This window comes from Chamaea fasciata, unplaced genomic scaffold, assembly GCF_029207755.1.
Source record: "Chamaea fasciata isolate MVZ Bird 193981 ecotype frontalis unplaced genomic scaffold, bChaFas1.0.hap1 SCAF_7, whole genome shotgun sequence".
In the NCBI taxonomy this organism is placed as follows: Eukaryota; Metazoa; Chordata; class Aves; order Passeriformes; family Sylviidae; genus Chamaea; species Chamaea fasciata.
Window position 1 is genome coordinate 25,774,891 of NW_027094092.1, and position 17,031 is coordinate 25,791,921.

At 40.3% G+C, this 17,031-nt stretch overlaps 1 protein-coding gene across 1 annotated transcript in view; it reads left to right on the top strand.

Annotated features, from left to right (window-relative positions):
- Positions 1 to 16,418, top strand: part of MGA (MAX dimerization protein MGA) — a 59,937-nt gene extending 43,519 nt beyond the window's left edge. The window contains exons 18-25 of the mRNA XM_066188083.1: positions 3,600 to 3,724; positions 5,064 to 5,115; positions 6,796 to 6,978; positions 7,645 to 7,756; positions 9,264 to 9,497; positions 10,096 to 10,272; positions 10,688 to 10,849; positions 11,836 to 16,418. Coding sequence (XP_066044180.1) covers positions 3,600 to 3,724; positions 5,064 to 5,115; positions 6,796 to 6,978; positions 7,645 to 7,756; positions 9,264 to 9,497; positions 10,096 to 10,272; positions 10,688 to 10,849; positions 11,836 to 13,136 — 2,346 coding nt within the window. The 3' untranslated portion in view covers positions 13,137 to 16,418. The remainder of the gene's footprint in view (positions 1 to 3,599; positions 3,725 to 5,063; positions 5,116 to 6,795; positions 6,979 to 7,644; positions 7,757 to 9,263; positions 9,498 to 10,095; positions 10,273 to 10,687; positions 10,850 to 11,835) is intronic.
- Positions 16,419 to 17,031: the final 613 nt, after the last annotated feature.

The following is a 17,031-nucleotide window of genomic DNA, read 5'->3' on the forward strand; positions in this document are numbered from 1 at the left end:
TATTTTCTTTTATCCTGCAAAAGGATGATGAAGCAAAAGAGTATTTTTTAAGATTATAAGAAATGTTTACAATATGTTTGGAAGAAATATATTGCACAGGTTTTGACTAACATGGTTTGGAAAGCCATCTAAGGGTATGTCTTCCCTGCAAGCTCGCGCGGGTATGATAAGCTAGACTTGTTCTAGAGCAGTAAAGCTGAAGAATCAGATCTTGGGACTGTAAAAACCTGTCTGGAATTTGGATTTGTTAATCTCTGTTGCCAGCAAATTGAGTTAGCACATCAATGGCTAATGGAGAAATCAGGTTTGGATTTAAATGTGTTATTTTTCACTGGGATGTATTCTTGTCTCAGCGTAGTGCTTACAAGACAGGCTCCACTGGTATTGTCAGACTGGATGAAGTCAGATCATGTAAACAGGCTAGTAGAGGATATTTACCTGCTTCATTAAAGTAGTGGAAACAAAGAAGCAAAGAGTACATGTATAGTGAAAATACTTAAGACAGCTCTTTTTCTACTAATTCAGAATGTGAACTGGTTTTGGGTGCTCAGCAAGCAGCCATTTAAAACATCAGATAACTCTAATGAGAGTCAAGATGATTGCTACCTACCTGTAGTGGCTATTACTGTTTATTTTTAGCACATTTTTCCACACTGGTTAATTGTTCCTTGTTTTGCACATCAATGCCCTTCGGATTACCTTCTTGCCTTGTGTCCTTCTGGCAAGTGTCCTTGACTTAGAGGCTTTACTAGTCTCCTCTACTCAACAGAAAGAAGCTTCTCGAGGTGATATCTTTGCGCTTTTGCATTTCCTACCCTGAGTTGCATCAAGAAAGGCTTAGGATGGTTGATCATTGGGGGTTTGGTGATACCAATAAAACCTTCTGGGAATATCTATTGAAGCACACTAATGAGTATTAGAACCTGCTGTCTGAACAAATTCAAGTGCAATGGTCTGGGAGGTGATGTTAAACTCTTGATTTCTAAGGCATGATGATTGCACACAGAGTTCCTGCTGGGAAGGACTGCTTGGCCTGGGCTAAGTCACAGACTGTGGCTCCTAATTGTTCACGAGTTCTTGTTGGCGTAAGCCAAAACCATACCTGGGGTTGGTTGTTCTGGTATTGTAATGCTACAGGTAAGAGTCCCATGGTTCAGCTTACTAATCTAAACACAGGTTCTGCATCGGGCAAGATACTGTATTGTAAGTGTTGTTTAAAAGTATTTTTCAGTCATTCTTTTTCTGAGCCAAACACTGCAATTAAAAGGACTGTTATCAATTATTATAAAATGGTAAGTTTAATAAAAAGTGAAGTGATACATTGTTTGGACAATATGAGTTTTAGCAACCTCTTGCTTTTAGTTCAGACCATGTGTGTAACCTGCAGACATTTTAGCATAGAAGGCAGCTCCAGAAATTACACATTTACTTGGGTAATGTGTTGTGACATCATCCACCGTCATCCAACCTCCTTCCTCAGCCCTGTTACTGAGGATCCTCTGCCATCAGGCAATTTGCTCTTTAGGTATCAGCAATAGGTGTTTAGGCTGCCAGGAACAGACAGAAAAATCAGAGGAGAGGCCTTAGAAACAGGCATTGAAATGCAGAGAGGGAGAAGTGCTGTCATTTCTGTAACAACTTCAGAAATCTGTTGTAGGGTGGTATTGCTCCTCTAGTGTCTTCATTCCATAAGGTATTTTACCCTTACTCAAAGGCTTTCAGAATTTACGTAACTACAGGAAGCAGTTTGGGAAGGCTGAAAGTAGTATGGATTGACTGATGCTAGGAAGGTAGGGCTTCCATAAGCATCTTCAAGAATCATGCTGAGCTATGGATAAAGTTGAGCCTATGGCAGGTTGGGAGTACTTCTACAGGAATAGCTGTTAATATCAGAACTACTTAATTCTGGTGGTCTTCGTGATTGTGATATTTTCCCTGTTGCTAGGAATTCGGGAGTAGAGAGGAAAGATTTACCAACCAAAAGCATTTTCCCCTTTGTTGCTAGAGTAAGAATGAAAAAATTAATTACTTCTGTTTTTCATATGTCCGCATTCAGAATGTGTAAACTTAAAGATGGTAAGTTCTTGGTGAGCAGCAGTTTTTTACTTCTGGGGGTTTTTTTGTCTGTCTTAGATGAAAAAGATGCTACGTACTGGGCTGTGAATACCATTTTTCTAATATCATAGCATGCAGAACATTTCAATTCTAGGGCAGCTCTAGCTTGGATAATTGCTATCAACACTTTGATTAGCCCAGTACAACTTACCAGCACTGGAAAACTATGACAACAGTGTTTCTATGGTAAGCTAATTTCCTGGGATGCTTTTGCCCTTCCTCTCTGGATTGTAGCATCTTTTTTGAGCTACCCTGCCTGACCATGTTTCCTGCAATGTAATGATGCAAATATAGTTGTGACAGGGTAGTCCTCCCTGCTGAACAAAACCAGTATGCATCTCTTGCACGTAAGGGTCACAGAAATGGTACTGTATAAAGTGGAAAAGCTCAGAGAAAGTTATCAGGGGCTTTCAGCATCAAGACGGATCTATGAATGACCCAGGAGAGCAGGCAAGAATGTAAACTACTCTTTGTACAAAGAGACAGATCAATGTTGCCACTACCTCTTGTGCATGCAGTGTTTTCAACATATTGGCAGTATCTGTTCAGTAGTTCTGTGATTTAAATAGTATCATTGTTTGAATAGTTTCTGTTTAGTCAGGGTAGTTCAGGGAACTGGGTGAAATAGAGTAGAGAAAGGAAGTGTAATTATATTTTCTTGCTTAAGGAGAAAGAGTTCTTCATTGTATAATCAGACCAAGGATTACTGTAGGAAAAGCTTCACTATAAACTGTAATACAAAACAATTGGTTGAATAGGCATGTCTTCTTGGGAGAGGAGGTATCACCTGGACTTACAGATGGCCACAAGGTTGATACTTAACTCTAGTCATTGCTACAGAACTGCAGTTGTTCCTTATTTCCCTCTTCACAAAGTAGCAAGTTTCTTGGTCAGGCAAGCGGGGAGAAAAAGTACTCTTCAGAATACAATAAATATTTAAAATTCTAATTTGGCAGCATTTTGGAAAGAGCCAAAATCTTATTCTTCATCATGTAAGCAGTTTACTGTATGATCCGAAGAATCCTGACTGTATGATGTTACGACTTTTGCTGTCTTTGGGATGAGAGACCATTACTATGGTGATAACTATTTCAGATTTTGTGAGAAAAAGTGAATTAGCAAGAGTCTACAGCAGTAGCTTGTAAAGGCAGTTCAGTCTTACTTGAGAATAGAGGCGGGAAAACTTTGCCCTGTGAAAGCTTTTCTCTCACCCATAATAAAAGCATAAATGACAGAGATGGGTTCTGCACTTACCAAAATGCATTTTACAGAGTTGCTAGTGGGAGGAATTCCTGGAGGTGACAGTTGAAGTAACCCCCTGCTTAGCACTGTTTATTGGCCAGTGTAGCTGGAGATGTTGATTCCTTGATGGTTCTAAATGTTGTAATGTAATCTCATTTGAGACTGAAGTGAAACTGTTTTGGCCTGAGCACTATTGCTGAGTAGATACTCATTTTAAAAAACCAAAACAACACCTGTTCCAGGATGCGTGTGAATACAGAGAGGATGACGAGCAGGTGGACATTGAGACCGTGGAGGAGCTTTCAGAGAAGATTAACATTGCCCGTCTGAAGGCCACAGCTGCTCATATCGAACCCTCCGACCAGAAGTAAGCACCCCTGGAGAGCTCTGCACGCAGTTGTGTATCCTACTGCTGGGCTGGCGTCGAGTGATCCCACTGAACAGCAGGTGTAATGTGATGGCAAGATAAAACAAGGCTTCTGTCATACCTTCCTCAGCGCTGGTGCTTCCCAGTGTCTGTGAGGATGGTGCTGGCAGCACTAAGAGTAGTTTCAAGGTGTCATAGCCTTTTTCTTTTTCCCCTCTAATTAATTTGTTTATGGGAGTGTATCTTACAATACAAAATTAATGGGTGAATAGCCTCCCTTCCTGCAAACTGAAAATTAGTAGGATCTTTGTCTTTGCTTTAAATATGATCTTGCAAGCGTTGTTTATTGTTGCTGGTGGACTTCTGGGCAGGAACAGTCATTAGGTTAGTCCCTGACCCTGTAAATGAAAGATTTCTCTTTGGGACCATTGCCCCAGCAAAAACAGTATTTTCTTACTGACTTATAGTGTCCCATGGTTGGATAGCTTGGCTTAATTTTTTTAGTTGCTTTTTTTGTTACTGTTGCCGCCCTTACATTTATAGTGGCAAAGGCAAACTAAAAACATGGCTCACTTGAGGAATGTAATGATAGTCATGGCTGTTTCTCAGTTGCATTAAACAAAAGAATGGGGAACATTGCATCTATAATTCTTTTTGTTCGAAGATTTATTTTTTAAACTTTAAAAAATTGTTTGGTGGTACTATATCTACCAGATAGTTACCTCTTTTTTCCTCCCCTTTAGGGATAACAGCTCAATTTTTATCCTTAAGTGGTTACTTTGCTTTAAATTTTGCAGATGTTTCAGTGAGAGAGAAAAACAGATGTCATGTTTTGTAAAAACTAATTTTCAAATGTGTGTTTTCTTCATTTGATTGCAGCTCTTGACATATGAGGAAGCTGCTGTTATATATTAGGATAGTAATAAATGTGAGGAGTTTGATTGGTGGTTCTTGGTGGGGGAGGGATTGCTCTGCCATCTATATTAAATCTTTTTTTATTAAAAACAGAACCAAAACATAATTTAAAAAGATACTTCATGCAGCTAACAGTCACAAGCTGAATTTATTCTCTTTAGCATATAGTGAAATAGTTTATCTTTTGCACTCAGATAATTTCACAGCTTTCAGAACAGGTCAGTCATTTCTGGGATGATGGTGTTGGAGATAAGAGTTCACTTCCTTGAGAAAACTCAACAGTATCCTGCTTTTATGCAGTTACACAAGAAAAGTTAATTTCAAGGCATAAAAATGATGAATTCTAGACTGTTGGAATGTAGTTAATGAGGATATAGTGTATGAGATGAGTAGCATTGGGAAAAACTTTCTACCTTTCTTCCAGATACCATCCTCCTAATTCTTCGGATGAAACATTATCAGAAAAACATTCAAAGGTATATGTTTGCTCTCCTCTTTCCTTTTAGTATCACACCTCCATTTTAAAGATAAACTTTCATCTCACATGCAGCTCTTAATGTGATTTATCTGCCTTGCAGGTACTTGTGATTAAATGTAAGAAACGAAATATGCTGGGGGGGGATTTGCTCAGTCCAAATCTCCCTAAGGCAGAAGGGCTGGTGCTGGCATCAGTGGGTTTCAGATTCAGCTTTAGCTATGGGAGGAAGATCTGCCTTCTGTTTATGACTGTGTTTGCTTAGGTTTTGTGTTCTTGGCATGAATAATTTTTACAGCACACTTAAAATAATAAATGAGCAAAATTTTCATGTGTTGAAGAAGACAGTATGTAGAATTATATAGGCACAGCACTAGATGAAGGATTTCTGAAAACTGAAGTTTAAATATGTGTTTAGATAAGTTAAAGATATCACAGCATCCTTTCAAACCCAAACGCACTGAGTCGCTTCAGAATCTTGTGCTGTATTCTCGGGTGGCTCTGAAACCAGTTTCTCTGTCCACAACTGTCTGTGATACACTTGACGTCAGCTCTAGAGCTTCCTGCTGTGGTGGGGTGGGGCTCTGAGCGCGGTGGGAACCTGGTGAATGTCTCTTAGCTATTAGAGCAGAGTGGGATGTATGTCTTTGCCTGAGACAGGGATGGGGTCTAGAACACTCTCTCTTGCCTCACCTTTTCCATGTGTCCTCCTCTCTGCCCGTGAATTTACGTGGTAAGGTAACCCTTGACAGGAACCCCATGGCCAAGACAGGAGCAGTTGCAGCTGTACTGTGCTCAAGTCTGCCTGTGAGGGCAAAATGGCTCTTAAGAGCCAGATTTCAGGAGACAAGTCTTCAGATTCCTCCTAGGCCAGCAGGCTCAGAAGTAGTATCACTAAATCTGAGGAGTCTTTCTGCTGATGCTCTGGGGTTTGAAGCAGACCTAAAATTATCTAAAAAGCTGCATTAATTACTTCCCCATTAAATAAATAGCATAGTTGTACAAAACCTGGAACAGTAATGATAACATTAAAAAAAATAAATCTGTGGAGATCAATAATTTTGCTTATTGTCTGCAGTCTTTTTGGAAACTTAAGCAAATTCAAAACCAGAGGCTCTTTGCCGTATTCTGTTTGTTGGTGGATGTCTGCGGTGAGGTGATAAATATCAATGCCATCTTTAACATTTTGACTTAAAATGTCTCTTTGGCAGCAACTCATATGAACCTATGAAAGAAAATGGAAATCAAGCTAGTTTGACTTGAGGGAAAGATTCAAGTCTCCTGTATTTGATGTAATTATTTCGTTTATTAGTAGACTTTCTTGACAAACAAGCAAAAAATACTTGGCTCAAACATACGTGATTTTTTTGTTATAATGCTGTGATTTTATCTAAGTAGCCTTGTGTTGCAAAAAATAAAAGCTTACGAACTGAAGGGACTCGTGCTCTTTTCCATTAGGATTGATGTGATTATGTTGGTCACTTCTTGGGTCAGCATTTCATTTCTTGCTTATGTGCTTCTGATTCTGAACTTTCAGGAAGACATAGTAGCAGGATAGCATGACGTGGAATCCTCAGGTGTCTGTAGAAAGGCTGGAAATCTTGCAGGCATTTGAACATTGTCTGCCATTACATTTTCTGCTTTCTTTACTTAAACTGGTCAATCCGGTTACTCCTCGCAGAAGCATCAGACCTGGAAAAGAAAGCTGAAGTCCCAGGCAGAAGCCTTTGCTCACTACCGCCAGACACACACGGCAAATGAACGTCGACGACGGAACGAAATGAGAGGTCTCTTTGACAAGCTGAAGAAAGTTCTGGGGCTGCTGAACCTTCCCAAGGTCTCCAAATGCTACATTCTGAAGCAGGTAGGTATTTTGGAGCTAGTGAGGAGGAGAATCATTCATCTGGACAGAGTAGTTACGCTAGTATGAACTCTGAGTCCCAGTGTAGAGGGGACTTGTGTCATCTCTGCAGGACTCTCTCGAACAAAACAATGCCTGAAAGAGTCTGTATTCCAAAAAGCTTAGTCTTGATGATAAGAGCCTATGTTTTTGGATTTGCCCTCCCCTTGTATTCTTTGTGAATCATGGAACATTATGTCTTAATTCTTTAGTGGTTGACTGTGTACATAGGAAAATTTTTTAATCCATTGAAGGCTTACTTTTTTAATGTTTGAGAAGATAGCATTCCATTAGGCATTATGCAGACGTAAAAGCTTAATTTGTAAAGATGTAAATGACAGGAAACTAAACTTGAGTGGTAGATAGGTAATTATGCGTATTAGCTGTGCCTAAAAACTGGGAGATGAAAGTTATTGTTGACCTTTGGAGGAAGGACAAACAAAGTGTTTATCACTCTTCAACCAGCGTTTAGGGAAAGCTGGCATTCATGGTACTTCACATGCTTTCTCTCAGTCCTGTTTTCTCAGGGTTACAGAAATTTAAACGTAAATTTTGTAAAGGTTTCTGGGAAGGAAAATTATTATTTTTTGTGTCACTGGTTTATAAATCAGTTCCCTGATACGATTTTAGGCCTTTGAAGAAATCCAAGGACTGACAGATCAGGCAGATAAGTTCATTGGACAGAAGACGTTACTGACACGCAAACGAGATGGTCTAATTCGAAAAGTATCCACACTTTCAGGTGAGACTGGTTTTGGATGCAAACTAGCTGTAATAGTGAAAGAAAAGACTTTTAGGAGTGAGAATGTGTGGAGTAATTGGTGGATCCAGGTGTGTCATTGGTTCACATAAAATGCAGACTCATGATGCCAAACAAAACCGTGCTAAGCTTTGACTCAGTGATAGGCTCATCATGCTGATAAAAATGTTATTTTTGTTTTACCTTCATGCCTGTAGGAAGTGTAGAACACTCTCTGTGCTGGGAGCCACAGGCTTCACTTCCTTTGGAAGGGTGGGGTGATGGTTGTCACTTCATTCTGTCCGTAGTCATTTCCTGAAATGCCTTTTCTGCTCAGCCCTTCACAGTTACATACAGCTGTCTTTGGTCAGTACCAAAATCCCCAGTTCCTTGCAGGGCTTTGCAAATGACTCCTTGTGCTGCTTTCCCAAGAACCAGTGCTCCTAGAGGCTAGGGGGTGTCAGCTCTTTACACAGAGCAAAACTGCAGTAAATTGTAAGCTGCTGCTTATCCAGACATTTCATCTTGTATTTACTGTGTCTTTCTGTCTCATTTGGAAGTGTAGGAAAGCTGTGACACATTTTCAACCAGTGTCAGAATGTGAACAAACAAAATATTTTTCTAATCTTCTTGCAGTCTGGGAATATAAACAGGGCAATGTTTGTAAAGTAGAAATGAAAGATACTAAAATCTTCTGTATTTATATGAATCCGTTCATGCATATATAAAGTATTTGCTTTATAAAAAGTGTTGTAGTGAAGTCTAGCAATCTAGAAATGGATGAGAGGCCTTTTAAACAGGGAATGAAAGCAAATACCTTCACAAAGTACTTAGCTGATCTTTTGCATTCCTAGTGAAAACCTTAAATTTGATGAGGAGAAAGCCCTCTCACAGGAGAGTTAAATATAGGCTTAATTAAAGATATACCGTGATGTTAGAACATAAAGGCTAACCAGAAAACAAGCTAATATAGTTACATGAACTTGGATCATACTGAACTGTGTGTATATGCAGAAAACAAATTGTTTATAAAATACATGTGTTTGTCCAAGGTTTGAATTTTTATGGCAATGGTAAACTGTATGTGAGTTTACATTCAAATGCCATTTGAGTAACAGGGTCCATTAGTCCAACAAATTTCATTCCAGGTAAAGGTAGCATTTCTTCCAGTAGTCGTATGTTTATCGTTAAGAGACGTGGGATTTTTTCATAGCTGTAGGTGTTTTCAACTAGTACTTATTCAGCAAGAGCCTGTGCATGTCCAGGCTGACTTCTGCTTATCTAAGTAGCAGATAAATTCCAAAATATGTGGATATTTCTGAATGGGAAAAAAATACTGGAATAAATAGGTAATTGCTTCCCTCTGATATTTACTTTGTGGGGATGGTGGTTATCTGTTTTATAGTAATTAAATAATGTAAGCTTAACACATTATTAGTTCTGCCTTCAGCATTTTCGTTTTGGAAAGAGAGTTTGAAGGTAGGCTGACTCTCTGATAATTTTTCTGTAGGAAAGACAGAAGAGGTTGTCCTGAAGAAGCTGGAATATATTTATGCTAAACAAAAAGCAATAGAAGCACAAAAAAAGAAGAAAGAACCTGAGCCACAGAAATCAGCTGCACCCTCCACTGCTAGCACCCAGAAAGAAGGATCCTCAGCTGCCCCCAGAGAGCCAGCCCCGATAGCGATGACAAACAGAAGGGGCAAGCCCTTGATACTTGCCAGGAGAGGAGTCCGGGCCACAGGTGGGCTACGAGTGGTGTGTGTCCTGCATCAAGGGGAGACAGCCATTGAAGCTGCTCCCTGTGAGAGGGCAAAATGCCAGCTGGCTTGTGCAGGCAGCCTCACTCCTGAAACAGAATTGTGCATAGGTTCTGTAAGGACAAGACCAGTACAGCTGAGGCCTTCAGGTGAATGTGACTTCAGAGTTTCAGAATGATGGGAAGTAAATTCTTACTACGTTGTCCTTTGATCTCAGGGACTTTCACTGCAATCCAGCAGTAATTTCTAAGAGTTGAAGGTTTTTCTGCTGACTCTAAACCTGAAGTTCAACCCCTAGAATGCTGGGCTTGCTAGAACACACTTTAAAACCTCCCTCCTCAAATGGTAGCTCTCAACATGGTGGAAGTTTACTCTTAAATTAGATGGCAGAGTTGTCAGGCCCTGGAGAGTTTTTTTGTAGCTGAGAGCTTGAAGAGAGTTGTTCAACATTGGTGGAGAGCTTCACATCATAAATGTAGGACGGAACAAAAGAATGGCCCCTTTCCAGAGCTGAACCTAATGCTGGCTGGCAGGGTGCTGTGCCAGAATAAATGAGTGTTTTACATACTCCTTTTCTTGTAGAGGACTCCTCAGCCTCTCTGACACTCACGGCTGCAAGCGTAGTGATGACTCCACAGGGGCAGGTGCTTACGCTGAAGAGCCCCCTGGTGCCAGGGCAGGTGGCAGCTGTTCCTTCCACGCTGTTGCAGGCTGAGTTAAAGCCTCGAGGGGTTGGTGCTACCATGACAACACAGCCAGGTAGGATCACATGGGATGATGTTTATCAGTATAATGCGGTTCGTAGATGTGCAGAGCAGTTTATGAAGTTACTAAATTTGGCTTTAATGCTTCGGATTTTTTTTCACAACTTGACTGAAGTAGAACTTGACTCTGATAAGAGAGATTAGATGTCATTAACTTTAACTGTCAGTTTGTCAACGGGTTAAATAAAATGTGTTAAAATGTTGCTATTCAGAAATTAGGGAAGCATAGGGAAGAATTCCTAATCACCTAACCAGTCTGCATTTCTGTTTTTACTACTTTAAAATGTTAGTAATAATGTGAAGTCTTGCCTTGAAGTGCACAGCTCCTGTTTTCCAGAAAAGTACTGTATCTGAGTATCTGAAAGGCTTTTGTTTCCACTTCATCCCCTGTTTTCCTTTTCTTGGATAAGGTATTACTTCTGTGATGATTCAACTGCCAGGATCAACAGTTCCTGTCCAAGTAAAAGGAATCCTTACAAACTCTACCATTCCTATTACACTGTCAACTGTTGCTGGAAATCCAGTGTCCTCAACAGCTACATCAGCTGTATCAGCTACAGCACCCCATTCAGGTTAGCTCTTTGTTTTCCATGGGTCTTTGTGCTTGTGTGCAGGGAACATTATCCTTGCGAAACTGAAGGTAAATTGTTTTCTCACTAGGAAGTAATGATAGGTGTTACTGTCTGGGTATTCAAAGAAAAACACTATTAAATGTTTTGGACAGTTTAGAGGGGCCTCTAAGAGATTATAGATTAGAGCTTTTTAACTTTCCTTCATCTCACTGAGCCTGCTTGCCCTCAGGAAAGTCAGGATCAGTGGATACTGGGATGTATCTATGATGTAATGCATCCTCCTGGGGAAGCTTCAGTTCAGAGTGGTGGTGGGGCTGCTGAAAATCTTTGCCTTTTAACATCCAGACTCTTACTGTGGTGCAACCCCTTCCCAATACCCTTCCAGCTCTGCTGCCCATGGGAGGGCTGTTTCTCAGGACCTCATGCTGTATATTGGATCTGGGTGTGGGGTGGTTCCTGCCAGCCGGATTCTGCTTGCCATCTGTTGTGCTAAGAGCAAGCCACTCACTTTCTGCTTCCTTGTAGTCATTTGGTCATAATGGAAAAGGAAAGTTCACTTCAGATTTAGGGCTGGGAAACATTTGAGTGCTATTAACAGGGAACGGCTTGGAGGCAGAAACTGAGTAATCATTTAGTCTCTGGAATGTTTCTATAGTGCACAAAACCAGTACTGCGTACTGGTTTTATGTGATCATAAAAACAAAGCATAAAAAATCAGTAAGAGGGAAAATTCTCATTTTGTTTGCTTTGTGCATCACCGTCTGAACTGTAAGCATTGCAGTTGGTTGCACTGGAGCTTGCTCTTGTTCTACAAGTCGAAAATTAAGCTATTGGTGAGTTAAAGCTTCAGTTGACCAGAGCTGTGCGAGCAGTTTAAATTGCAGTTTACTTGAGGAAGACCTGAAAGTGAGCAAATTATACTTAGTTAGGAATTACCTCGCAGTTGACACATATGCTGATGGATGCTGCTTTGTGTGGTTTTGCAGAAAGTGAAGATTCATTCATGATGCCAAAGATTGTTAACGTAACATCTCTGGCTGCTGAAGCAGGCACGAATCTGAACCTGAACCGAAACAAAAACTCGAATGCAACAGCAGCTGCAGGGACTCCAGCTGCTGAGCAATCCTTGGCTGTAGCACCCCTTGAAACTAGGAATAGTGACAACATGCTTTCAGAAGAAAAAGCCAAACCATGTCTGGGTAACAGTGATGGAGATGGAAGAATTACCACAGGTCCAACAAAAGTTTTCTTTGAAAATAAAGATGCCCTTCCACAACTCTGGAACGTATCATGTACAAAGGAACCTCCAGAATCCTTCAGCAAAAAGCTCTGCATTGGTGAGTTTGTAGGAAGCCAAGCCAGGAGGAAAGATGGTGATTCTGGAGGGGAAAGGTTAAAATCCAAAGAATTGTCATTCCGCAAGCTGCAGATCAAAGATGCCAGGATAGAAATGGAATTGAGGAAAGTAGCATCGGCAATGGAGGAAGCAGACCTGGATACAAGTGAGATACTGAGCAGCATCGAGGAGAGCGATGACACCGATGAAACCCTCACTTCGCTGCTCAATGAAATCGCCTTCCTCAACCAGCAGCTGAACGATGATGCTTCAGCCATGTCAGAGCTGCCTGGTGCTCTCAGCTCAGATTTCTCTCATAAAGATGCAGAAGCTTGCAGGGGAACAGCCAGTGATCTCTCTGCTGCAGATGGGTCTTCCTTCCAGTTTGGCCATTTGGGAAGCAGTTTTAAGGACCTTTCTGAAGTTCCAGAAAGTGGTGGCTCTTTAAGCCCCCTCCTGCTGCACCTGGAAGATGATGACCTTAGTGATGGGGACAAGAACTCTGGGGAGCCTTCATCTGAGGCAGATGTTTTAAAGATAGTGATAGGTACTGAAATGAAGAATCCACTTTCCAATCTGTCTGTGACCAGTGGTGGGAATGGCAAAACAGTAACGACCTTGTCAGATGCCACTAGCGTGACTCCACCGGTTTTGCAGATGAAGACTAATCCAGAAGCCAGTAATGCTGACACATCATGGAGGCCCATGCCCAAGCTGGCACCACTTGGTTTAAAAGTGGCAAGTCTGCCAGTGGACTCAGAAGGGCAGAGTAATAAAGTGATGCCCTTACTGGCACCTGTAGTTGCAAAACTTGCACCTAGTGGGGTAAAAAATTCATTACCTGCAACTCTTCAAGAAGGACAGGATAACAAAGTAATGCCCACATTAGCACCTGTGGTTGCAAAGTTAAATACTACTGGGACCTTGCCTTCAAATTCAGCAGGCAAATAAGTGCAGATGTTTTTTATCAGACTGGAACAGAGATCTGTGAGCCAGTGTCATTGTTCAGCAGCCTCCTTCGTCTGCAACACTTGTTTTCTGTATAGCATCAGCACTGTGTTCATCTGAGGGGCAGGCCCCAAACTGTCAAATAAGTGTTAGGAAACTGTAAGCATGTTGATGTATTTTTACCTCACTGTTGCATTCTGGGTGTTCTCCTTCCCCTTCTCAAGACAACAAAGATGATCTATAACCATTGCTGGGCACATGGTATCCTTCCAAAATTGGGTTCTTCACAGAAATAGTTTGTCAAGGGACTGAGAAACTGAGGCTGTTGAAAGATTTTTTTTTTCTCTCCCCTGTAGGGAGGCAGCTGTCTTGTTGGAGAAAAAAATATGGATTATTTGTTTTTGAACCAGGCAAATTATCTATGCAGAAATGGTATTGTTCACATTTGTTTAATATTTGCAGAATATGGTAAAGGTGTGGAAATCAGGTTGTAGTTACTCTCAAAGTTGATAACCTAGAGCAGCAGAAGGGAAATCTGAGACTGCAGAGGGCTGAAGAGAAAAGGCTTTTTCTTTGGTGCTAGATAGTTCTCTAGCAGAGACTTTTTAGGAGCTTATGCACAGAAAATTTTAATAAACATTTATAACTCTCACTGCTTTGGGAAGAAAAATCTATTTCCCAATGTAGTTAGAAGAAGGGCAGTATGTTAACTTCAATAATACTGTCCTCACTCTCACCTTCTGCCCCCACACAAATACTTCCCTGTTTGATGCTTAGGACATCTGTAAGGAAAAATTGCAGAGTTGAAAGAAAATGTGGGCACCCTATTGCTACATCTTTAAATACATTGCTGAAGTAGCTCGAGTGTTTTCCCAGGTCCTATTTTCTTTCCTTCTGTCATTCTTCAAGATGTATGTGGTGGCTGGGAATGTTAATACCACGTATTGCTTTGTGAAAACGCAGAATGCTTTCAGGAGTCTTGTAGCCTGGCGTAAGTGAGCGAGGTGTACATGTGAATGTAAATATGAAAATATGTGTATAGCTTTCCAAACCTTTCATTTCTTTATAAATTCAGGAAAGGTACTCAGAGGTTTCTCACTGCATTTGCACAAGCTGTGTATAGCAAAAAAGTCAACAAAAATGCTCATTACCAGGGAAATAGGGCAGTATTGAATCACAAGATGTATTTTTTATTCTTCTCTGCCACTGCTTACTCAATAACCTGTAGATGCTCTTCACTGTTCAGCTGTTGAACTGTGAGGGGCCTGCAGACTGTAAAGATATTTATATTTTTGTACACAATTTCTGTTTTCATAGTTTTCTTGACAAATGAAGTTTTCAGCCTCGGAGAGATGATTTGTTAATGAGTGTATACACAATCTTTTCCTATCAAGTTTGTAAATATAAGTTACGGTGCGCTTGGGGGGCTTCTTAACTGCTCCGGAAACGTAAAAGATGTTGCCGTGAAAATTGAAAATTATACAGAATTTTGATGGTGCATTTTGTTTTATGTTCAGGAATGTAATTCCATGTCTTAACTGTTCCAGCAGCAGCAGCAGCTGGGATTACCCCCTTCAAGTTCCCCATGTTTGGTGATGCAGTAATCCAGGAATTCCATCTTTCCAACACTGAGGTTGTGCAGTTGTTGGCGTGTGATGTTCTTCCACAGTGAGGGAGCAGTGTTTGTACAACCAGACACCCTGTTCAGTATGCTGCATCTTCTGGATCCATGTCTAGGTTAGATCCATCAGGGAATATACATACATTGGGTGTTTCCTCATCTTTTTATTATTTATATTATGCCACAGAGGAGAGAAGCCCTTCAAGCTCAGTGTGTGTAAAGGTACTGCAGAGACTACTCAAAAGAGATTTTTCACTTGGCCATTCTAAACAGTGAGTTTTCAAGTAGACACATACAACACTCTTTTGCATTTTGCATATTTACTATTCTAGTATTTCGTACGAGTCTCATATTAGTGATTTGGAAAAGAGAATTTAGGTCATTATGAGAGTCCTGCAGAGTCTTAAAGTTGTCACTTACTGCCTTAGGAAGGGGGATTTACAATCCCAGTAAGTACTTAGACAAACTTTGCTTATTAATTTATAATTATGTTAAATTGTAACGTAATTATAAAATAATAATTAAGCATGATAATTAAGCTTATAATTGCTTATAATTAAGCAAGATAAATGTTGCTTAATATTATTAAGGATTTTAACCTTATTTTAAACTAGTAGAACTCTGGAGTAACTAAATTATTTTACTAGCACTACATCGGACTTAAATTTATTTACCTGGGAATCTGGTTCTGAGCATTTCCAATAGGCTGAAGTTGCTTATTTTTTTTAACTTGTGGCCGTTTGTTTTGCCAATAGATTTTATTCCTCCTGTGTGAGAAACAGCAACAAGACTTGTGCTGTGATTACTTTTAAATTTCTATTCACTAACCCTATTTCTGCACCTCGCTTTTTTTATGGTTCCAAACAGCCAATTTTAATTAACACACAGAATTGTGTACTCTCTGTGGGACAGAGAAGGCCATAATATGATAACTGATCACACATGATCTAAGAGAAATGCTGTACTTTTGACGATGTTCTGTTTATTGTCTGGTAGCATAAAATTTCTGGATGTGAATTTACTGTTTGGCACTGGGCAGTAAAAAAATGTTACTGCAGTAAAGATGTCAAGATGACAGCAAAACCTTTTGGTCCCTAATTGTTATTAATGAATTAACTAAGGACAGCCCCCCAATCTGGCTGTAAAAGGTGGCATTTGGTGCAGTTCCAAGAAAGAACTTTGATGGGTTCTACCAGCCAACAAAGCATGTTTGAAATGCTCTTGGGTTTTGCTCGTTTCACTGTCTGGTGTCTGTAGCACAATATTTTGCTGTGAATTTAAATGCTGACTCTCTGCTCTTCCCTTAAGCTCCCAAACATTTTAAAAATTACATATGCTGTCATTTGAGGCAATAATCATAGAATATGGCACCTAATGAGAAGATTCTGGAAACAGGAGAACCAAGGAAACCCCTGCAAAGCGCACGTTCTCGCTTGACCAAGAGACCTGGAGATTTTGTTTTTTTACACATCTGTAAATAGACTGGAATGTTTTTAAGAATATAATGAAATGTCAGATTTAGCTTTTTTCCTTTTATATATTAAAATATATCTTTCCCTCTTTTTTGCTTTTGAAAAATTGATATTTTTGTAGAAATCTAACAGTTCAAGACTCTTAACTGTATGTGAGGGACAAAATGTAAAACTAAAATAAACCAAGGTCAACTAGAAACTGCCTTTGCAAGTTTGTTACAGGGAGAGAGAGGGAGCAGAAATGATGTGGTGGGCTGTTGGTGACATGTGACATTGGACCTGAGCAAGTGATACATGAATACTCTGAGGCAGAAATTTCGGCAGCGCAAACATCCAGGTTTGGTTCAGACAACTGAGAAATTTTTGCTTTTAGTCTTAGCAGTATGCAGGAAATACCTTGCTTATAAGAGGGGATTTTGTCTTGCTGAGAGGAGAAAAGGCACCAAGGGGACTTTATTTTCTTCGAGATGTGTCCTGAGCAGGAAGCCAAGGGGGTTAACATTTGTTCATGGCACAGAAAGAAAAAAGAGCTCTGAGCTGAGAGATTAGGCCCACAGAAAAAAGCATTCTCCAGATTCCTTACCCCAACCCCAAGCCTGGGTTTATCCTTTGTATCTGTTTCCTTTAGAGAGGTTGAACACAAGGGCTGTCCTAATGGAACAGGTTTGCAGATCGGCCTTCTTCTGAAGCATCAGAGGAGAGAGGCTTTTTAAAATGAAATAGGTAAAATGCCCTTAATGAGTAGCTGTCTGTGGCTTCCATGTGCAGTAAGTGGAAGATAACACACTTGCAAATGCGTGTGGGT